The sequence below is a fragment of the Thermobia domestica genome, chromosome 9 (assembly GCF_964235325.1).
Source record: "Thermobia domestica chromosome 9, izTheDome1.hap1.1, whole genome shotgun sequence".
NCBI classification, from domain to species: Eukaryota; Metazoa; Arthropoda; class Insecta; order Zygentoma; family Lepismatidae; genus Thermobia; species Thermobia domestica.
The window spans coordinates 59,114,067-59,138,521 of NC_137462.1; the positions used below are offsets into that span (position 1 = coordinate 59,114,067).

Consider the following 24,455-nt stretch of genomic DNA (forward strand, 5'->3'; position numbering starts at 1 on the left):
TGGGGAAAGAATGGGGGATAACCTCTTTCCTCACATAGTGACGGGGGATAAAATCTGGATAGCATATATAATATCTCACTGAGCAGTCGAACCAGCAGTCAATGTAATGATGGTACTCTGAAACTAAGAAGTTCAAACACCATCAGTTCACAAAAACATGTCAACCGTATCTTGGGATCAAAAAAGTGTGATTCTTGTGGAGTTCTTGGAACTAGGACGAAAAATTATAACAGCTCTATATTGCGAAACACTGAATAATCTGCAATTTGCCATCCAAATTGGTCAAAAGAAATCCTACACTCTGGAATTCTTCTGATCTATAATAACGCCTGCCTACATACATCTGCTCGTACTGTTGAGATAATTCAAAGATTTCCATGTATTTATTTAATCATCTCCCCTACTGCCCCGACCTTGCCCTCAGCAATTTCATTCTTTTCCTTCTCCTGAAAAAGTGCCAACGAAGTGTTTAAACGACAAAAGTGCTAAAGAAGTTAGTTCTAAAATGGTTGCTCTCTTAGGCGGCAGATATTTACGTAGAGCTTGTACGGAAGCTTCTGCTACACTACGAGAAATCTCTGAACGTTCATGGTGACTACGTCGAAATATAGCCTACGTATGTATGTATAGGTCAATCATAATAAATTCCTTCTCTCATCATTTTCTTGTTTCTGGTTTTTAAATGTTGGTTCTTTTTTCTTTATTTTTTACATGAGTCTCATACATTGTTTGGCATTGTTTATTGCTTGTATTGACGCTCCACCATGGGCGGAGCTATGGGGGGCATAGGGGGCATTGCCCCAGAAACTTTTTGACAAAAAGCAAAAATGCTACTTATAAGATCCTTCAATTCTGATTTGTATTAACCGTACCCCCCCAGTAGACAAAAGGTCTGCCCCTCAACAACCAATTCCTAACTCTGCCTATGCGCTCCACGAAAGTAAAGCGCCGATTATCCGGATTAATTGCGACCGGGACCTTTCCAGATAATCGGGAAAAAGAGTTTTAAAAGGCTATTATACGCTGGTAAAATACTAATATTACTACTGTACATACACACGTAATTTTACAAACCATGCAAAATATACAGTTCATCTCTAAAGCATTTGAATTTCCTATTACTAATTGCAAAACTATCGTAACTACTTTTAAAAGTCAAAGCAGGCATAAATTTATAAAAGTAGACGAGGAAAACGTTTTCGAGAACCGAGACGAATCGAGAAAGAACATCTCGAGAATTCAGATGAGACGAGATTTTTACGAAATTTAAGAGCTGAGACGAGAAGACCTTATTTCTTGTCTCGCCTTGTGGGAAACACAATCTCATAAATAAAAATTTTAAAAATATAGTCGTTCCTTTAAATAAAAACTCTATGCATAACAGAGAGACTATAGGAGCTAGCTGGCCATCATAATAATCTGAAACGAGACTTGATTTTCAAGTATGAAAACTTTTCTTTAACCTTGTAGCTATCAAGTCTAAAGTCGTTGATACCCAGCATAATTTGTTTTAAAGAAAAAATGCTCATAGTTCATGACTCAATTGGCAAGACCAGGGTTTCTCAGCCTGGCGGGCGCGAGAGAATTTAATGAGGATCGCGAAGATAAGTGGAAGACACAAATATAATCAGAGAGCTCCTCCGTGGCTAAGCGGTTAGCGTACGCGCCTTTGGCGTGGGAGACCCGGGTTCGATTCCCGGCGGAGCTCATGTGATTCGGATTCCACGTTAATCAGTAGGTCCACGTCTCATATAGCCTCGCTGCTGAACGGGACGTTAAAATCAACTCAACTCAACAAATATAATTAGAATCTAATGCCGAAAAATATTTTTAAATATTATTTTGAATTTTGTTCTGATAAACATATTTTTATTTTTATACATACTGTTAAGAACAAAAAAAGGTCTACTAAACATTTTCAACAGGTGCAGAGTTCTTTAAAATATAATTTAAATGAAAGAAGTACGATATGAAACTAATGACAACTGCATATTGAAATACCAGAATAATACAAATGCAACAAAATCTGGATATAGAAATACAATTAACCCTTTCCAGCCCGAATTTTTTTGTGTGTTGGAAAGACATATGTACACAGTATTTTCCGTTGCAATGATGCCACATCATAGATCCTCTGTTTTGCTTCAACGCGAGTAAGTAGAAATACCAAATTATGAGATTGACCCGAAAGAAGAGTGTTATGATTACATGGGGAAACTGCATGAATTAATATTAGATTTATGATTATAAAAAGTTTGTGATTCCAAATGGCATCATTGGGCTGGAAAGGGTTAAGATTGAAAGCTAATGAGATATCTGTGATGATGGTGTGATTTCACTAATGGGGCAATGTCCGGTTTAAGTTTCGTGACGCACATTATCAAGTCATTTTTAACTGATAGGCGATTTCTTGTCTTTGTTTTAATGCTTACCATGGAAGAAAATCCAGTTTCGCATAAATACGATGTAGCAAATTGTTAGGATAGTAAAATTACTTTTTGTATCTAAAAAGAGCAAAGTATTACTTCAACTAGAGCTAACCAATGAATGCCGATACTATTCTTTCCACAGCCAACCTTTATTTGGTTTATACTTCAACTACAAGCCGATAAACTTCCTGTATTCCTCAAAGTATTCCAAAAACGTAAGCCACCTTGGCATTACATTAAACCTAAAATATCAATCGTCACTATAGGCTCAACTACAGCCACTTATGGCTCTTATTCCACATATATATATAACTTCAGCCACTTATGGCTCAATTTGTGACATCAATTCCATTACACATATAAACAATTACATAGTTACGCTCTTCATTTTCTAAAGCATCGTTCTTCTTTTGTTTACTCTATCTATATACTAACTTTTAACACTTTTCACTCCCAACACAAATGGAATGATTAGTTTTAAAGCAGCAGATACCACACCAGTATACTGTTCTCTCCCCTTCAGCCAGAACTTGTTAGGTTCCTCGTTACAGAAAACCAGTTGCAAGGACTTGTCAGTTTTAATCCATTCGCTTTTAGGGAAGTTACTGTATCTACTGTACGCAAGAAATGGATTGTACTATTATAGAAATAGATAGATATCGTGAGATCTCCGCAATATTTATACTAAAAATCCTACACAAGTTTATTACAAACCAGAAATTATAAGGGGTTATAACCGTCACCAGGTTATAGAAGTACTTTTTGTGAACGTTCTGTATATTTCGTAAAGACAGTGATTATTTTTTCGATTTATACTATATTCTGCGACGCCAATAAGTTCTTTCTTCGATGGGAACTGTCTTCTTCCCACGCAACAGGACAAAGAAATCTTTTATCATTTTTTCATATACATATCTAAAACGTTATTTTATGGTGAAAACATTTCAGTGAGCGACAAAGATTCTCAGTGTTTCTCTCTGACTTAGTAATATGCAAAAACTATGTTCTATGGTCATTTGGGACTGAATTAACTGTATTCTTCAATCATTTATGGAAATACTGCGATCTAGAGTACATCAGGTGCAGAAACGACTGAATGGCACCAGCCACATCGCTTTACCAGTTCGTTATCTAAATGTTCCCACAGTCAAGTTATCGCAATATCTTGTGCGTCGTGGCCAGTGGACTAATATTAACGTTAATTTTTTTATATGTTCTATTTGCATATTCATACAGGTGATCTAGCCTGACTGCTTTTGAGAATGAAGTGCCAACATTGATCAGTGGATCAATGCAGCTCGTATCTCGAACCTCCAAGTTCGAAGAGTGTTACTCCACGTTTCGAGGCAGCAATCACGCACGTCGCGTCGAGCATCAAGTATAATGTTGTGCTAAGAGGTATACGTTATTAGCCATCAGTCAATGACTTAATCGTGACTAGCCCCAATCAGAAAGTCCTAGGTTCACATACCTTGTGCGTCAAACTTATAAACGCGCACTCCAACATTATCATTCCACTTTGGAGACTACCTATTTTTACAAAGATAAACGTCAACGTTTGAGGATTGTCTGGAGTAGCAACTAGATTACTTCGTGGGATTATCCCGGCGACTTTTCCCCAGTGCTAATCCCCCAAGTGCATTAGTGGCGTGAGAAAAGTATATCTAGTGGAATCATTATCTTAATCTTCAATCCTAATATATAAAGTGACAAAGGGCTCAAGTATAGTAAGGAAGTAAAGTGTGATTTTATTAAAGGAAATAATTATACATATGCAGTGTTGAGTGTTGTGATTATTTTTCTAATCCGTTATTTTTCCTTTAAATAGTATTTTAATAAATAAACATAGTGTCGTTTAACACGGTGTGTTTTTGTTGTGTGTATGAGTAGTGTTTGCGTGCGTTGTGGTCGGAGTGATCGTCTGATCGTCCGTGAGGTTTTCGAGACGAGACATCCGAACCTCTCGGTGCCTAATGGTCATCTCATTTATTGAGACCGGCAGGCAATTTAGAGATAATTTTGTAATCCCTTTTAGGAGATGCCATTCAACGCCTTACCCACTTAAGTCCAGGTATCCGGAACATACTCCTTGGCAGGACCACGGAGGACAGACGTCGGAAAGCGGTTACAGGGTAGCTGGCAAGAGGATGTAATAAAATGGAGGTTGTGATCGGAACTAAGTTGAGAACCACTGGCATTGACACAAGAAACAAGAAACAGGATATCCAGAATACAACAAAGATTCAGGAAAGGTATGAAGTGAACATCCATAATGATTTGATTTCATTTATTTGAGTTTAGTTTTCCTTTCAGCGAAACTATATGAGACTTGGACCTACAACTTAACGTGGGATTCAAACCTCATGAGCTCCTCCCGCCAATCAGATGCGGGTCTCCCACGCGAAAAGCGCGTAAGCTAACCGCTTAGCCACAAGGGAGCTCAGTAAATACATTTGATAAACAGCAAGTCAAGTCATAATAAATACACTTGATTGATATTAAAATACACTTTTCTTTTACCTTTCTGGGTCATTGTAGACATTTACTTCTCCCTGTGGCAAAGTATCCCGTGTTAATGTACTGTTGACTGCAACGGTCACTCGGTTCTTCTTCCCGTACAACAATTGGTCTGTGACTTCGGCTTTGAACGGCAAATGTCCACCGCTGTGTTTTACAACTATTTCTCCATTGATCCACTGAAATTTAAAAATAAATAAATTAATTTTAAAAAAGAGTATTATTTACTTTAAGTAACAGGTACCAATATACACAAAACCAGAATTAAATGAAATCTTTTAGTTTTACGTCCATGATTACGTCTTGCACGATATGTATATAAGAACCGGATGATTAATCGAAGTAAATAATTTTGAAAGAATAGGTGGAATGATAATGAAGGAGGAAATATAGAGCCTCGAGAAAATGCAAGAACGCGATGTTGTCCACCAAAAATGCACATGACCCGAGATGGAATAAGAGGATCTTGCACCAGTAGTGAGCGCTTTACCACTGAGGCATTATGCCTTTTCTACAATAATAGTGATAAATAGAAAATCGAAGTCTTCTCTGGAGCTATTGTGATGTATCCAGTTGCAAGTCGTTTCGGCACTAACACGTGTAAATGAATATTTACATTGCATTACATTAAAGGTTACATTCGCGTCAGACAAAGTGAAATCTTGTTTCCCAATATTTCCACATATTTTCTGCATTGAACTAGTATTTTCTGCTGAATGTTTTAGGAAAACACTTCGTCAAGATTAATTTAATTCGTAATGTCAAATAGACTTTTCATACAGACGGATATCATCTAACAAAACTATGAAATGACGGAGCACGATGGTTCAATGCTAGAGCGCTTACCTCTGGTGCGTAAGGTTCCTTGGTTCGATCCCTGACCAAGTAAGTTTGTGGTGGACAACATCTGTTCGTGAGTTTTCTCCGGGTACTCCCGTTTCCTCCCACATCCTCATTTCACCAATTATTCTATCATCACTCCATTGCCTTAATCCTCGTCTCTCTAAGTCTAAAGGACATAATTGTGGGTCGTTAATATGAAAGATTTCATTTCAAAACTACTAAAATTACTTGAATGTTTGAAAACTACCCGAGCGATTTGCTAATTAGTAGACCTTTCCCTAGGTCAAGCTATCGGATATCTTACTTTAGTAATAGTGAATTTTTTTAACCTTATCTAAAGCTATTTAGTAAGATATTTTACATTTGTCAGAGCTGCACACCATGACTACCCTGGCCATAATTCGCACAAAAAGAAACATCCACATTACACGACGTGCTGGTGTACCCGAAGTGTTGACATTTGAAACTGTACATCAGACTGGGAATATAGGGACGTACCTTAAGTCTGTAATAACCAGCCTTCATGTAGTCCGGAAGTATAGGCAAAATGAAAGTAAGAATTACTGACGGAGTAGCAACGAGTTCACCTGACTTCTTACTTATGATTTGAGCTACCTCTACAACAAGTTGGTCAGCAAGGTCTGATTTAATCTCCTGTCCAGTGGCGTTTAGGAGATCCCAGCATATTACTCCGCGAGAGACGTTCAGTAAACGGTGGAGTTCTACCGATACGTTCACTGGTCCAATGGTAATTAATTTGAGTAGCTTTGTTGTTTGCTTCTTGTCGATTGTTTCCACCAAAAAAGTGCCATTCCGTAATTTCTTGATATCTTTAGCTTGTCCGCAGTTATAAGTAATAACTTTATTAATGAGCAAATGGGACAAGCCCTTAATAGTAATCGGGTGATTTGCTTCAGCATTGGCACAATTACCATCTTTATCTTTAATTACAAGATATTGAACTACAGGAATAACGATACTTGTCTTTTTCACACTATCTACACTTGAGAGTTTGTCTAGCTCTCACTGGTTTGAGCTTATGAGAGAAAGTATGCCCGGACCCGATTTTAAAGTTTTAGTACCCATAAAAAGGTAGTGTTAAATATATTATAAAGAGGAAACGACACAACTTCGTACCGGGGCGCTTGTGAGGAGAACTTACGCTATCCCATAAGCACGACATCACCGAAGGATCAATGTGGGACTGATGCGGTCAGGGTAAACGAGGTACAAGAAAACCATTCCCGCCGAGAGAAACGCATGACCTCTGAATTTAAAAAATGGAACTAAAAGAAACAACCTGAAAAATAAAAAGATATACCCCGTTACCTATAAGAGAACAAAGTGTGCAGATTTTTTATCTTTTTGTGCTCTTATTATTTTTTTAAATTTTCTTTTAAATTTTTTGTATGTTTATATATATATATATATATACATTTAAAGACTTGGACACAGCACAACACGAACACTGGACGCACACAACAGCTGGCCGGGATTGGTGCACGTCCACCTCAGATGGAGAAACACGTCCACGGACCATCCACTCCCCAGGCTCCCACCAACCATTTAGGGCACCACAGTAGGTGGGAGACACCTGACCCCCGGTAGCTGAAAAATCGCCTTTTTTTCCAGGGTCTCCTGAGAGCAAGGACTCAATTTTCCACTGTCTCACGATACGCTATGACCCACGCCCCGTCAGCTCACGATCTTTTACGACCTCCATGTTAGGGGTGAATTCGTTCCCTTTTATGAGCACTTTTAAGGGGGTGTATTCATTCTCTTTTATGAGCACATTTTAAGGGTGAACTCGTTCCCTTTTATGATCACTTTTCCACCCCCTACGAACACATAGAAGAGCAGAGATAACACATAAGAGTACGTAACACATAAGAGTACGTAACATAACAAAGGTGTACTCGTTCCCTTTTATGAGCATATTTTTCAACCCCCATAGCAGAGACAATGAACACACAGCAGAGCAGATAATACAAAACACAGTTAATAAAAGAGCATGGCTTATTTTCCAACCCCTAATTTTAACATAGCAGAGACTATGAACACACAGTATTTTAGGGGTGTACTCGTTTCAACCCCTACGAACACATAGCAGAGCAGATAACAAACACAACCACCTCCATTTTAGGGGTGTATTCATTCCCTTTTATGAGCATATTTTCCAACCCCTATTTTAACATAGCAGATAGCACAGCTAATAAAAGAACATGGCTTATTTTCCAACCCCTATTTTAACATAGCAGAAATTACACTGAGACAATGAACACACAGCAGAGCAGATAATACAAAGCACAGTTAATAAAAGAGCATGGCTTATTTTCCAACCCCTATTTCAACATGACAGAGACTACGAAACATGGCGGACACAGCACAGGGGGTGTATTCATTTCTCCTCCCCTAATTGAGCATAGCAGAAATTACACTGAGAGTACGTAACACACAAAAACCTCCATTTTAAGGGTGGACTCGTTCTCTTTTATAATTACTTTTCCAACCCCTATTTTACCATAGCAGATTTTTCAACCCCTATTTTAAGACAATGAATACCTATGTAACATAGCGAATGGATACGCTCTTTGAACCGATTTGGATGAAACTAGGCATATGGGGGTTTTTCGACCATGCTGAGTACGAATATCATACTTATTTTTACCTGGGTCCTATAGTTTATGTGGCATACGCCCTTTTTATGACAATTTTAAACCGATTTGGATGAAACTCGGCATATGGGGGTTTTCGACCATGCTGAGTACGAATATCATACTTATTTTTACCTGGGTCCTATAGTTTATGTGGCATACGCCCTTTCTATGACAATTTTAACCGTTTTGGATGAAACTCGGTATATGAGGGTTTTCGGACATGCTGATTACAAATATCATACTTATTTTTACCTGGGTCTGATAGTTTATGTGGGATACGCCCTTTCTATGACAATTTTAACCGATTTGGATGAAACTCGGTATATGGGGGTTTTCGGACATGCTGATTACGAATGTCATACTTACTTTTACCTGGGTCTTATAGTTTATGTGGGATACGCCCTTTCTATGACAATTTTAACCGATTTGGATGAAACTCGGTATATGAGGGTTTTCGGACATGCTGATTACAAATATCATACTTATTTTTATCTTGGTCTGATAGTTTATGTGGGATACGCCATTTGTATGACACTTAAAACCTAAAAAATCAAAACGAAGCAACGTATTGAGATGGTGTTTCCAAATCTAGTAATTGGTCATCAGGTACTACATGTCCCAAAATTAGTGGTCATCGAGGTCAAAGGTCAACATACTTAAAACCCAATCACTCATAAACGAAGCAACATATTGAGGTGGTGTTTCCACATTTAGCAATAGGTCATCAACTAGTACAAGTTCCAAAATAGTGACCATCGAGGTCAAAGGTCAACATACTTAAAACCTAATAACTCGAAAACGACTCCACATATTGAGATGGTGTTTCCAAATCTAGTAATTGGTCATCAGGTACTACAAGTTCCAAAATAATGACCACCGAGGTCAAAGGTCAACATACTTAAAACCTAATAACTCGAAAACGGAGCCACATATTGAGGTGCTGTTGCCACATTTAGTAATTGGTCATCAACTACTACAAGTTCCAAAATAATGACCATCGGGGTCAAAGGTCAAAATACTTAAAAGCTAATGACTCAAAAATTGATTCACATATTGAGGTGCGGTTTCCAAATCTAGTAATAGGTCATCAACTAGTACATATTAAAAAAGTACTGACTTTCGGGGTCAAAGGTCAAATATTTAAGCCTTAATAACTCGTAAACATAGCCAGCAAGAGTTTTCTGTGACTTATTCAATTTTTTGTTCCAAGCAGAAAAAGTGAAGAATGTATAAATTTTAGTGACTTATTTGCTATTGCACTAACGAGAAAAAAATCAATACAACGCCATTTTTAACTAGCTCAGAATTTCTGTACATTTTGGGGATTATTCAAAATAAAACGAAAAAAATAATTTGGATGGACTAACGAAAAATAAAGCAAAGATATGCCATTTTAGCTAGCTGAGAATTTAAAGAAACAAAGGGAACCTACTCAATTTTCTATCAACGAGAAATGCCATTTCAACTACCTCAGAATTTATGTGCCTTTTTGTGCTAAGGTCTGTTTTAACTCTTCTTGACTAATTAAATAAACGAAGGAATATTGTACCAATGAGAAATGCTATTTTTTCTAGACCATGTTCTAATATTTAAACAAAGAAAGGGGTGAATTTGAGTGACCTATTCAATTTTGCACCAATGAGAAATAGCGGCGTATTTTAAATCATTTTGTACTATTTAAATAAACAAACAATCGGATAAATTTAACCGGCTCAGAAGTGTACTATTTAAACAAACGAAGGTCTCTTGAGTGAGATTTCCAATTTTGTAGCAAGAAGGACTATTTTCTAACTAACTCAGAATTTCATTTCATTTTGTAATACTCAAATTTGGATGAAGTGTTTAGTCTTGTTTGAACCAGAAAAATTTGATTGGATTATTTCCTTATGTACCAACTGGAAAAAGTGAAGGGCCATTAATCAAATAAATGAAGGAATAAATTTGAGTAGAATATTTAGTTTTGTAGCTAGCAAAAATAAGAAAAGGAAGTGAAGAACGAATAAAATTTGGATGGACTATTCTCTTATGTACCAACAAAAAAATGGAGCATCAGCGACAAAAAAGAAACGGAAGGATGAATAAATTTGGGTGACCTATTCAGTTTGTACTAAGCAGAACCAAGCAGAGAAAAATGAAGAATGAATAAATATGATTGGTTTACTTCGAGAAAAAAGCAAAGATATACCATTTTAAGTATTTAAACAAACGAAAAGATAAATTTGAATGACCTATTCAATTTTGTACCAACGAGAAATGCCATTTTGTACTACTCAAATAAACAAAAACCGAAGAAGGGTCATTTTAACTAACTCAGACTTTTATACCATTTTGTACTACTCCAATAAACGAAGGAATACCAGAAAAAAGAAGTGAAGATTAGGTGGATTATTTTCTTTTGTACCAACTAGAAAAGAGAAGACGAGCCACTTCAACTATCTCATTAGGTACTGTTTAAACAAACGAAAATTGACCATTATGTAACTTTTGAACTACTAAAATGTTCTATTTTTGTATCAATTAGAAAAAACGAAGAAGGATCTATTTAACAAGTTCATAATTTCGATGTTCTACTTTTTATACCAACGAGAAAAAAATGAACTAGCTGAATATACGAAAGAATAAATTTAAGTGACCTATTCAATTTTGTACTACTCAAATAAACAATGGAGTATTTAGTTTTATACCACCGAGAAAAAAAGAAATTGCACCATTTTGGAGTATTCAAATAAACAAAGGAATTATAATTTGTGTCAACTCTAAAATCAATTAAACGAAGTAATGCTTTTGAGTGAGCTATTTAATTTGAAAAACCGAAGTTGAGTATTTTATACCATTTTGTATTATTTCAACAAACAAAGGAATAAGCAAAAAAAAGGATCATTTTATATCATTTTAAACTAGTCTAGTAAACGAAGGCATAAATATGAGTGAGCTATTTAATTTTGTAGCTGAGTATTTTCACGAAAGAACAAAATTGTACTAATCAGAAAAAGCGAAGAAGACCCATTTTAACTAACTGAGAATTTCCGTACCTTTTTGTACTATTTAAACAAACGATGAGATAAATTTGAGTGGCCTGTTTTTGGTACTAACCAAAAAAATCGAAGAAGGTACCTTTATACTAGCCCAATGAACGAAAGAACAAATTTGAGTGTTCTACTTTTTATACCAAACAAAGAAGAACCATTTTGTACTACTCAAATAAACGAAAGAAAAAGTGAAAAAAGACCAATTTAACTAGCTCAGAATTTATATACGTTTTGTTTAGGTGTCCTACTTTTTGTAGCAGCGTGAAATGCCTTTTTAACCAGCTCAGTAGTATTCAAATAAACAAAAAACCGAAAAAGGATCATTTTAACTAGCTCAGAATTTCTGTACTTTTGTGCCATTCAAACAAACGAAAAAACTAAATTTGGATGGAGTATAATTTTTTGTGCCAAGCAGAAAAAGGAAAGAATTTTTACTGACCAGAAAAGGCGAAGAAGGATCATTTTATACCTTTATGTGCTATTTAAATAAACGAAGGAATAAATTTGAGTGATCTATTCAATTTTATACCAATCAGAAGAAAAGCAAAGAAGGGCCATTTTTACTAGCTGAGTATTTTTGTGCTACACAAATCAACAAATGAATAAATTTGAGTGACCTATTCAATTTGGTATCAACAAGAAATACCATTTTAAATAACTCAGCATCTTATACCTTTTTGTGCTATTTAAATAAACGAAGAAAGCGAAGGAGGTCCAATTTAGCTAACTCAGAATTTTATACCATTTTGTACTAATCAAATAAACGAAGGAATAAATTTTTGTGACCTATTCACTTTCAAAACAAGCAGGAAAAGAAAAGAATTAACATTTTGTACTAATCAAATAAACCAAGGAATAAATTTAGATGGCCTATTTAGTTTTGTACCAACCACGAAAAAAAGAAGCGAAGAAGTTCCATTTTAACTAACTCAAAGAAACGAAAGAATAAATTTTGAGTGGCTTAAGCAAAGAAGGTCAATTTGTACCTTTTGTGCTATTAAAACTGAGTGACATATTCAATTTTATACCAAGTAGAAAAAATTTGTTTGCAATTAAAAAACGGAGAAGGTCTACTTTCTGTACCAACCAGAGAAAAACAAAGAAATACCATATTCTGCTACTCAAACAAACGACGGAATAAGCTCAGAATTTCTATACATTTTTGTGTTATTCAAATAAACGAAGGAATAAATTTGTGTGACCTATTCACTTTTATAGCAAGCCCCTTTTAGTTTTATACCAATCATGAAGGTCCATTATAAGCAGCTCGGTATTTTTATATCATTTTGTATTACTCTATTTCATTTTTGTATCAATCAGAAGAAAACAGCTCAGAATTTTATACCTTTGTGGTGTTACACTGAAGTCTCAATTTTTCCGGTCATTAACTACATATTTGAACGTAAGATTTAACCAACCAGAGTTGCGTTATACATTGAATTTTAACTTAATTCTGTAGAGCAGACTCCATAGCAATTAGCGTACTAAAGAAAACTGATGAAGGACGACAATCGTGACAGCATGCTTGGCCAATTTGAATCACAGCAGAAGAAGAGATCATATCAAAGTAAGAAAAGCAGATATTTAAACAACGTTACAAATGCGTTACCCAACATTTGTATTGGTAGTATACTGCCTATTGCTCAACGATTAAATTATTTTTTAGAACTTTCTTTTCTCGTCTAAGTCCAAAAACACAAATATATATTTTTGCATTTATGTGATTTATTATAATGGAATATAAGTTTATGGGGTATATTTGGAAATAATAGAACATACATCATTATGTTGTATTGTTTTGAAACATATTATTAAACACGGGGAATGCATAGAATGCTTTTATTCTAGGTATATAAATTGATGTATCACACTTGATTTGTTTTTGCTGAAGAGTAGAAAAATGACTAGCATGGAAATTGCTTATGTTTCACCTAGAGAAAAAGAAATTCAGCGTGAAAACGAAAAACCTATACTGTTCATCCAGCCGCCTGACCCCGATTTGCCAGATGAATTACGTGATAAAGGGAGAATCATATATCCAACACAAGAAATAGAAGAAGTGTATTATTTTAGACGCTATAATAGATATAATGATGAAATACTCCCGGAAAGTGATGATGACAGTGTTTCAAATATTACCTGTTTTGAACTGGAAGCTAATGAGTGCGACTGTACTAGTGAAACTATTAGTGATACATGTGTTATACAATTATTTAATGAGTATACACCTAATACAGTATTATTATGTGAAGCATGTTCTAAACATAATGAAAATGAAAAAGATCACAACTGTTTGCTGCAGCATGATTACGAATTATTACAAAAGGTGTGGACGATCTTAATTAAACGTGAAATGAGAGAGAAAATCTATAAACTTTATATAAAGAAGCATTTTAAAAGTTGTAATATTAAGAACACTTATACTTTGGAGAAAAAATTTAATCTGGTATATGAATACATTACAGAGTGTGATTATTATATCAACAAAATAGTAGAAATGTTTTTAGAGAAAGATAAACAATTATTTAATTCTGTAAATGAACACTGAGCCCACTGTAGCATATGCATTTGATTGTGTAAAAATAGAAGAACTTGAACTGTTAACTGGATCAATTTGTAGTATGTAATATCACAAACATTGGAGACTCTGGCAACTGAATTGTCAGTGAGAGTCAATTTAAATTGTTCTCTGGATGACACAAAAATATACAAAATGTAACACCACAAAGGTATAAAATTCTGAGCTGTTTTCTTCTGATTGATACAAAAATGAAATAGAGTAATACAAAATGGTATAAAAATACCGAGCTGCTTATAATGGACCTTCATGATTGGTATAAAACTAAAAGGGGCTTGCTATAAAAGTGAATAGGTCACACAAATTTATTCCTTCGTTTATTTGAATAACACAAAAATGTATAGAAATTCTGAGCTTATTCCGTCGTTTGTTTGAGTAGCAGAATATGGTATTTCTTTGTTTTTCTCTGGTTGGTACAGAAAGTAGACCTTCTCCGTTTTTTAATTGCAAACAAATTTTTTCTACTTGGTATAAAATTGAATATGTCACTCAGTTTTAATAGCACAAAAGGTACAAATTGACCTTCTTTGCTTAAGCCACTCAAAATTTATTCTTTCGTTTCTTTGAGTTAGTTAAAATGGAACTTCTTCGCTTCTTTTTTTCGTGGTTGGTACAAAACTAAATAGGCCATCTAAATTTATTCCTTGGTTTATTTGATTAGTACAAAATGTTAATTCTTTTCTTTTCCTGCTTGTTTTGAAACTGAATAGGTCACAAAAATTTATTCCTTCGTTTATTTGATTAGTACAAAATGGTATAAAATTCTGAGTTAGCTAAATTGGACCTCCTTCGCTTTCTTCGTTTATTTAAATAGCACAAAAAGGTATAAGATGCTGAGTTATTTAAAATGGTATTTCTTGTTGATACCAAATTGAATAGGTCACTCAAATTTATTCTTTCGTATATTCAGCTAGTTCATTTTTTTTTCTCGTTGGTATAAAAAGTAGAACATCGAAATTATGAACTTGTTAAATAGATCCTTCTTCGTTTTTTCTGATTGATACAAAAATAGAACATTTTAGTAGTTCAAAAGTTACATAATGGTCAATTTTCGTTTGTTTAAACAGTACCTAATGAGATAGTTGAAGTGGCTCTTCTTCTCTTTTCTAGTTGGTACAAAAGAAAATAATCCACCTAATCTTCACTTCTTTTTTCTGGTATTCCTTTGTTTATTGGAGTAGTACAAAATGGCATTTCTCGTTGGTACAAAATTGAATAGGTCATTCAAATTTATCTTTTCGTTTGTTTAAATACTTAAAATGGTATATCTTTGCTTTTTTCTCGAAGTAAACCAATCATATTTATTCATTCTTCATTTTTCTCTGCTTGGTTCTGCTTAGTACAAACTGAATAGGTCACCCAAATTTATTCATCCTTCCGTTTCTTTTTTGTCGCTGATGCTCCATTTTTTTTGTTGGTACATAAGAGAATAGTCCATCCAAATTTTATTCGTTCTTCACTTCCTTTTCTTATTTTTGCTAGCTACAAAACTAAATATTCTACTCAAATTTATTCCTTCATTTATTTGATTAATGGCCCTTCACTTTTTCCAGTTGGTACATAAGGAAATAATCCAATCAAATTTTTCTGGTTCAAACAAGACTAAACACTCCATCCAAATTTGAGTATTACAAAATGAAATGAAATTCTGAGTTAGTTAGAAAATAGTCCTTCTTGCTACAAAATTGGAAATCTCACTCAAGAGACCTTCGTTTGTTTAAATAGTACACTTCTGAGCCGGTTAAATTTATCCGATTGTTTGTTTATTTAAATAGTACAAAATGATTTAAAATACGCCGCTATTTCTCATTGGTGCAAAATTGAATAGGTCACTCAAATTCACCCCTTTCTTTGTTTAAATATTAGAACATGGTCTAGAAAAAATGGCATTTCTCATTGGTACAATATTCCTTCGTTTATTTAATTAGTCAAGAAGAGTTAAAACAGACCTTAGCACAAAAAGGCACATAAATTCTGAGGTAGTTGAAATGGCATTTCTCGTTGATAGAAAATTGAGTAGGTTCCCTTTGTTTCTTTAAATTCTCAGCTAGCTAAAATGGCATATCTTTGCTTTATTTTTCGTTAGTCCATCCAAATTATCTTTTTCGTTTTATTTTGAATAATCCCCAAAATGTACAGAAATTCTGAGCTAGTTAAAAATGGCGTTGTATTGATTTTTTTCTCGTTAGTGCAATAGCAAATAAGTCACTAAAATTTATACATTCTTCACTTTTTCTGCTTGGAACAAAAAATTGAATAAGTCACAGAAAACTCTTGCTGGCTATGTTTACGAGTTATTAAGGCTTAAATATTTGACCTTTGACCCCGAAAGTCAGTACTTTTTTAACATGTACTAGTTGATGACCTATTACTAGATTTGGAAACCGCACCTCAATATGTGAATCAATTTTTGAGTCATTAGCTTTTAAGTATTTTGACCTTTGACCCCGATGGTCATTATTTTGGAACTTGTAGTAGTTGATGACCAATTACTAAATGTGGCAACAGCACCTCAATATGTGGCTCCGTTTTCGAGTTATTAGGTTTTAAGTATGTTGACCTTTGACCTCGGTGGTCATTATTTTGGAACTTGTAGTACCTGATGACCAATTACTAGATTTGGAAACACCATCTCAATATGTGGAGTCGTTTTCGAGTTATTAGGTTTTAAGTATGTTGACCTTTGACCTCGATGGTCACTATTTTGGAACTTGTACTAGTTGATGACCTATTGCTAAATGTGGAAACACCACCTCAATATGTTGCTTCGTTTATGAGTGATTGGGTTTTAAGTATGTTGACCTTTGACCTCGATGACCACTAATTTTGGGACATGTAGTACCTGATGACCAATTACTAGATTTGGAAACACCATCTCAATACGTTGCTTCGTTTTGATTTTTTAGGTTTTAAGTGTCATACAAATGGCGTATCCCACATAAACTATCAGACCAAGATAAAAATAAGTATGATATTTGTAATCAGCATGTCCGAAAACCCTCATATACCGAGTTTCATCCAAATCGGTTAAAATTGTCATAGAAAGGGCGTATCCCACATAAACTATAAGACCCAGGTAAAAGTAAGTATGACATTCGTAATCAGCATGTCCGAAAACCCCCATATACCGAGTTTCATCCAAATCGGTTAAAATTGTCATAGAAAGGGCGTATCCCACATAAACTATCAGACCCAGGTAAAAATAAGTATGATATTTGTAATCAGCATGTCCGAAAACCCTCATATACCGAGTTTCATCCAAAACGGTTAAAATTGTCATAGAAAGGGCGTATGCCACATAAACTATAGGACCCAGGTAAAAATAAGTATGATATTCGTACTCAGCATGGTCGAAAACCCCCATATGCCGAGTTTCATCCAAATCGGTTAAAATTGTCATAAAAAGGGCGTATGCCACATAAACTATAGGACCCAGGTAAAAATAAGTATGATATTCGTACTCAGCATGGTCGAAAACCCCCATATGCCTAGTTTCATCCAAATCGGTTCAAAGAGCGTATCCATTCGCTATGTTACATAGGTATTCATTGTCTTAAAATAGGGGTTGAAAAATCTGCTATGGTAAAATAGGGGTTGGAAAAGTAATTATAAAAGAGAACGAGTCCACCCTTAAAATGGAGGTTTTTGTGTGTTACGTACTCTCAGTGTAATTTCTGCTATGTTCAATTAGGGGAGGAGAAATGAATACACCCCCTGTGCTGTGTCCGCCATGTTTCGTAGTCTCTGTCATGTTGAAATAGGGGTTGGAAAATAAGCCATGCTCTTTTATTAACTGTGCTTTGTATTATCTGCTCTGCTGTGTGTTCATTGTCTCAGTGTAATTTCTGCTATGTTAAAATAGGGGTTGGAAAATAAGCCATGTTCTTTTATTAGCTGTGCTATCTGCTATGTTAAAATAGGGGTTGGAAAATATGCTCATAAAAGGGAATGAATACACCCCTAAAATGGAGGTGGTTGTGTTTGTTATCTGCTCTGCTATGTGTTCGTACCTTGCTATGTGTTCGTAGGGGTTGAAACGAGTACACCCCTAAAATACTGTGTGTTCATAGTCTCTGCTATGTTAAAATTAGGGGTTGGAAAATAAGCCATGCTCTTTTATTAACTGTGTTTTGTATTATCTGCTCTGCTGTGTGTTCATTGTCTCTGCTATGGGGGTTGAAAAATATGCTCATAAAAGGGAACGAGTACACCTTTGTTATGTTACGTACTCTTATGTGTTACGTACTCTTATGTGTTATCTCTGCTCTTCTATGTGTTCGTAGGGGGTGGAAAAGTGATCATAAAAGGGAACGAGTTCACCCTTAAAATGTGCTCATAAAAGAGAATGAATACACCCCCTTAAAAGTGCTCATAAAAGGGAACAAATTCACCCCTAACATGGAGGTCGTAAAAGATCGTGAGCTGACGGGGCGTGGGTCATAGCGTATCGTGAGACAGTGGAAAATTGAGTCCTTGCTCTCAGGAGACCCTGGAAAAAAAGGCGATTTTTCAGCTACCGGGGGTCAGGTGTCTCCCACCTACTCACCACTCTATGCGGTACTCTTGGATGCTCATCCGGTACTCTCCTCCGTCCTATGGCTCCTGGTCCATGCGTCTTCCATATCACAAATCCAATTATCAGAAACTGGTCATATCGAGATTGGCGTCCAGAGAAGGAAGTCCACATCCGAGGTTTATCTTTATATTTTGCTGGATCGCAGGTTTTAAATGCCGGACCAGTTACACCCCCAACCTGGAGGACCAGTTACTGACTGCAGTTCAGAAGAACTGGGCAATGGGGGTGCCACATCCCCCCATCAACCCGCAGGGCCGTGAGAAGTAAACAAGGCAACCCTTATTGGACGGAAGGGGCTAAGGAAGTGAGTCCAAAAACAGCAGAAGATTAGAGTAGGAACATGGAAAGTTGGAATCTTGACAGGTAGGATATATATGAGTTATTGGAGACGCTGAACAGTGAATAACAAAGGAAAGAATGACGTTGGAATAGTCTTGCTTAAGAATATGAAGGAGAAATTTGTGAACGTGAAAAGAGTAAGCTACAGAATTATTATAGTCAAGCTGTGCTAGGAAAAAGAGAAACTTTGAATATAATCTTCGCCTATGCCCTGCAAGTTGGGTGTGATGAAGAGACAAAGCAAGGATTTTGGATTGAACTAAAGGGTGATTTATTTTTTAAACTCACGGATTTCATTTGGGTCTAGAATTTCTAACTGAAGTTCGATTTTCATGCGGTGTGTGAGAAATGATCAAGGAAGGATGGAGGATTTATGGGACTATGTTTATTGGTTTAAATTCATCCGGGGTATTATCGGCCACGCCTCAAGGTAAACAGCAAATATTCGCCAGTGTACCTTACAATTGGAATAAGGTTTTTGATTTTTGAACCGAAATTGCAGAATACAAATTAAATGTTGGTGAGAATACAAATTTAGTGTTAGTAGTAACACCCATAAATATAGCCGGTTGAATAGCTATAACCGGTTTCTTGCGACAAACGACGGAGAGATTTCTTGGGCGACCTAAGGAATCGATAACTGACATCTTCCAGAACACCCACCTGCGGGGTCCGATGCTTCCCAGTCTCACTTAGAAGCGATTATGTTTCTTCCAATTTATACACTAGCGATCATATTATGCTCCTGTCTGTCACCGAACGTGAGGCAAATTTGTTTCTAAATGCCCTTTGCGTAACATCAACAGATTCCGTTCTCCAAAAACTTGTAACGATAAAGTCATGTTGTTCCAAAGAGTACACTATTCTCACTGTGTCCTGATCATACTCAGACAGTAGCACAAAACAGTACAGCACAATTCCCAATACAACGGCCCAGTTTCTTGTTTCTTACTGACTTGGGCGAGATTGTTACCTAACGAAGAAAATTCGAATCACCACACCGCACCGCACCTCATTCCAATTGTAAGGCACACTGGCGAATATTTGCTGTTTTTCTTGAGGCGTGGCCGATATTACCCCAGATGAATTTAAACAAGTAAACATAATTTCATAAACGTCCAATCCTTTCTTGATCATTTGCAACAAACCGCATGAAAATCGGACTTCAGTTTGAAATTCTATATCTAAATGAAATCCGTGAGTCTTTTTTTAAAAAATCACCCTGTAGATAGTACTCTGCAGAATTGTTCATTACGTAAGAAGCTAGTCCTAGCAGGAGATCAGAAATGGACATGTAGGACGATCAGGATTAGGATACGAAAGAATACATGGAGGATATGGATTGGAAAACAGAAAAAAGAAAAGTCAAGAACATTCTACAAGTGACAAAAGCATACGATTTGGCCATCCTGAATATATTCTATAAGAAGAAAGAAGAACACCTTATTACATATAGGAGTAACACCACAAGGTCTCAGATCGACTTAATCTAATGGAAGAGACAAAACTTACATGATGCAAAGGATTGCAAAGTAATCCCAGGTGAGGATCTAACGGAGCAACACTGTCTCGTAGTAGTCAATATCTTCACAAAGAGAAAGTAGGAAGAAAACGAGAAAAAGTTCTCGTTCAAACGAAGTGGCGGGAACTAGATGGGTAAAGTGCTAAAAAGATTCGAAAGGAAATTACCACATCCCAAATATTGCAATAAAGGAAGAAGAATTGATCGTGGAAGATGAATGGATCAGAGTATCAGTAGCACTCAGGAAAACAGCAAGAAAAGTTGTAGGATAAACAAAAGGAGGAGGCCTCATTGATAAGGAAACATGGTGGTAGAATAAAGAAGTTCAAGGAGCTGTGAAGGAGAAGGAGCGATACTAAAAATGGCAAAACTCTGATAATCAACTAAATCTGATAGATTACAAGAAAGGGAAGAGGAACGTGAAGAAAGCAAGTCTTACGATGAGTTGTAAAACAACGTGAAAACAAAACAGGAAGAGAAGATGATATACAAGATTTCGAAGGTAAGAGAAAGTCAAAAGAAAAATATTTCTCATGTTTGCTGCATCAAGGACGAATATAACGAGGTTCTGACAAGCGAGAAGATAAAAAAAAGGGGGGGTCAAAGGAGTATTTACAGAAACTTCTCAGTGAAGAAAACCCGAGGGAAACTTGAGAAAATCTATTCACGAATCAGGAACTCGTTCGGCCTACGATCATGGTAGAGGTAGAAAAAGCCATGAAAAACATGAAAACTGGTAAAGCTCCAGGATCCCATAGGAAAGTTTGGGTAAAAAAGGAGTGCAGCGGTTTACTCGACTTTATAATAGAATATTGGAAACAGAAAATGTGCCAAAAGAATGGAGAAACAGTTACACTGTAACGGTTTTTAAAAACAAATAAAATGTGCAAGAATGTGGCAAACTACGGGGAAACAAAACTTATGAGCCATGCAATGAAGCATTGGGGCAGAGTGATAGGAGCAAAATTGAGGGAAGAGACCGAAATAACAGAGGACCAATTTAGTTTCATGTCAGGACCATCGACAACATGCAATAGTTGCACAGATGCTAATAGAAAAAGACAGAGAATACTAGAAGAACCTTCATATTGTTTTTATCGATCTAGAGAAAGTGTATTATACAGTGCCACGGGATCTTATTTAGTGGGTATTGAAGAAGAAGTGTGTTACGAACGCATACATCTGTATTACTCATAAAATTTATAACGCATGTAGGATAAAGTGAAGAGCACGTGAGGAATAACAGAAGAGTTCATAGTTAAAACGGACCTTCATCAGAGATATAGTCTTAGCCCACACCTTTCTGCAATTGTGATAGACGAACTTACAAAGGATATCCAAGAATTAGCACCTTGGAATATACTATTTGCGGATGACATTATGCTGATGAATGAGACCAAGACAACATTGCAAGAGAAATTAGATGTCTGCAGAGGAACATTGGAAAGCAAGAGGCTTAGAATTAGTTAAACTAAGATACAATATTTAAATTGTCCTTTCAGGAAAAATGTAATCGAGAATACAAGAACACGAGTGGACGAAGAAAAGGTGGTAATGACAAGAAAATTTCAAAAAGACGACAAGCAACTTGTTAAATTCGAAACGAGACGAAACGAGAAACTTGACAAAACGAGACGAGACATTTCTCGGCTCGTGGATGACAGTAGATAACGTTAATGCAGCTGTAGTAATGAGCATATTAATGTGATTTACTACAGTAATCAACAACTTCATAAGAAAATATAAATAAAATTGGATATGCCTACAGTGCTTCCATTCGTACGTTGTATTCACGTTACCTCTTGTTTAAATTGAATTATTCTTCCTTTTTTTAACTCTTCCTAAACTCAAGATAGACTAATGAAAAATGTTTATCGTTTATGTTAGAATTAAGATTAGAAATTACATTTGTGGCCTTTCAGCATCTATGGCCATGTTAGCCCGTCAAGAATGAAGAATGACGTCATTCGACGATCACACTACCCCAGGAAAGGGACGGAGGAAGAGATTGGGAAAGGAAGAAAGCAGCTTGGGACCTATTTAGTAGGGGAGCTTACGGGAAGTATCCTGCGCTTTGTGTTAAAAAGGTGCCACTAGGCTATGTTGTTCCCCTGATCCAACTAAGCAGGAATCGAAGTGGCCCCACTCCGACAGGTGGCCAGAATCCAATACGGTGGCTATCAAAGATGGCCGCCTCTGCGAATTCATCGTGTTGGTTTTAGAGGCCTATATCTTCTGAACTAATAGTCCAATCTTCACGATTCAAAAACTAAACGAAGTAGAAGATAACAGGATCTAATAAATTAGCAAAAGTTTTTACCTAACACTGAAATTAACCCCTACAGAAAATATTTAATTTGGAACTTTGCATTTCTTATGATGGAATTTACTCGTATTTTTTAAAATAACAGGTAAACGGCTGGGATTATCGAAAAAGATGTCGTATAACTTTTTAAAGAATGTTAAATTATCTTTCGTTTGGTGTATAGTTCATTCAGATTGGTTAATAAACAACGAAGTTATGACAATTTAAAGATTCTCGTTGAGACGGTTGATTTTCCCAAATTTCGAACGAAAGTTCATTTACCGTAATAAAACATCACTGATGGATGCGGCATTGTACGAAACAAATCATTCTCTTGTGATGTGTTCTTCATAAGTCCCATTTTCACCAGAGCACAAGGCAGCCTGACCCAGCACGGTTATATGAATCCAATATGGCGGCTATTAATTATCATCCATAAAGGTAAGTCGCTGGGGCGGCGGTGGCTCAGTGGTAGAGCGTTCACCTCTGGTGCTTGGGGTCCCGGGTTCGATCCCAGCCCCCGCCAAGTGGACTTTGTGGTGGACAAACACTGTGTGCGTGGGTTTTCTCGGGGTTCTCCCGTTTCCTCCCACTTTCTTCATTCCACCATTTCATTCATTACTCATCATCACCGTCTCCTTTAGCCTAACCGGCATAACCGTGGCACGTAAAACTCAAAGATTTCATTTCATTTTTAAAGGTAAGTCTTTTTCGAAATATTGATTGAAGTATCTAGATTTATAAACAAGTACGACAAAGTAATAACAAACGTTTTTCTCTCCTACATCCTTCTGCCTCACAGAGTAAGCATGGGAAGGAATGAGCTCCAAATCATGTTTCGAAATACATCAAACTGTTTGTTTTATTCTTTTGAATGGAAAAATGAAGCACCAGAGATTTTTTTCATGGGCAAAAAGAATGGCTTGGTACATTCTACTAATCTTTCTTGCACAAATTCCTTGTACACATTAGACAATTTTTCTTCTGCTGAATACAGGGATTCAATTATATTACCGCTATAGATGATTCTGGAAGCAACATTATCAAGTTCACTATTTTCTTCAAACGGATTCCCCAATTCGATGAAAACTTCTTTCATCTTTTCAACAAACGATTTAAATCTTTCTTGCATCGACGAGTAATCTTTATGGTGCTTATTATCAGGATCGTATTCATTATATGACATTTTGAATTCATTAATTAGTATACTAATTTCTGATCCCGCTGTTATCCATTTGACAAGAACATTGCCGTCGTGTAAGAGACCAATCGCCCCGCCATCCCCTTTTATAATTTTGTTATTCTGTTCGTGAGCCTGATCTATAGCTATTGCAAAGAAAGGTCTTGATGTCTTTCTTATCACAAAGTAACCCATTTTGAAAGCATTCATAATCTCAGGACGTGTTTCTTCCAACTTTTTCAAATCTAAAATGTGAACGGGAAGCCAACGAGCATATTTAGGTGGTTCATTGGTTTTAGTGGACCATTCTGTCATTAGTTTAAAAACCATTCTGCCATTAGTTTTAGTGTTTCAACGTAGAGCTTAAAATTTCCTTGACGTATGGCTCTGATGTAAATTAAGAGTAAAATCACGAGACGGTAATATATTATCCAAAACTTAGACGTTGGATAAGAAGATTCCTTTTCAGTGCACCAGTCA

The 24,455-nt window shown here is 36.0% G+C and overlaps 1 protein-coding gene across 3 annotated transcripts in view; it reads right to left on the minus strand.

Moving 5' to 3' along the window:
* LOC145694680 (beta-glucuronidase-like) overlaps positions 1–24,455 on the minus strand; it is a 353,601-nt gene that overhangs the window by 88,904 nt on the left and 240,242 nt on the right. For all 3 annotated transcript variants that reach the window (XM_081771182.1, XM_081771183.1, XM_081771181.1), the window contains exon 4: positions 4,950–5,125. In XM_081771182.1, the coding sequence (XP_081627308.1) occupies positions 4,950–5,125 (176 nt within the window). The remainder of the gene's footprint in view (positions 1–4,949; positions 5,126–24,455) is intronic.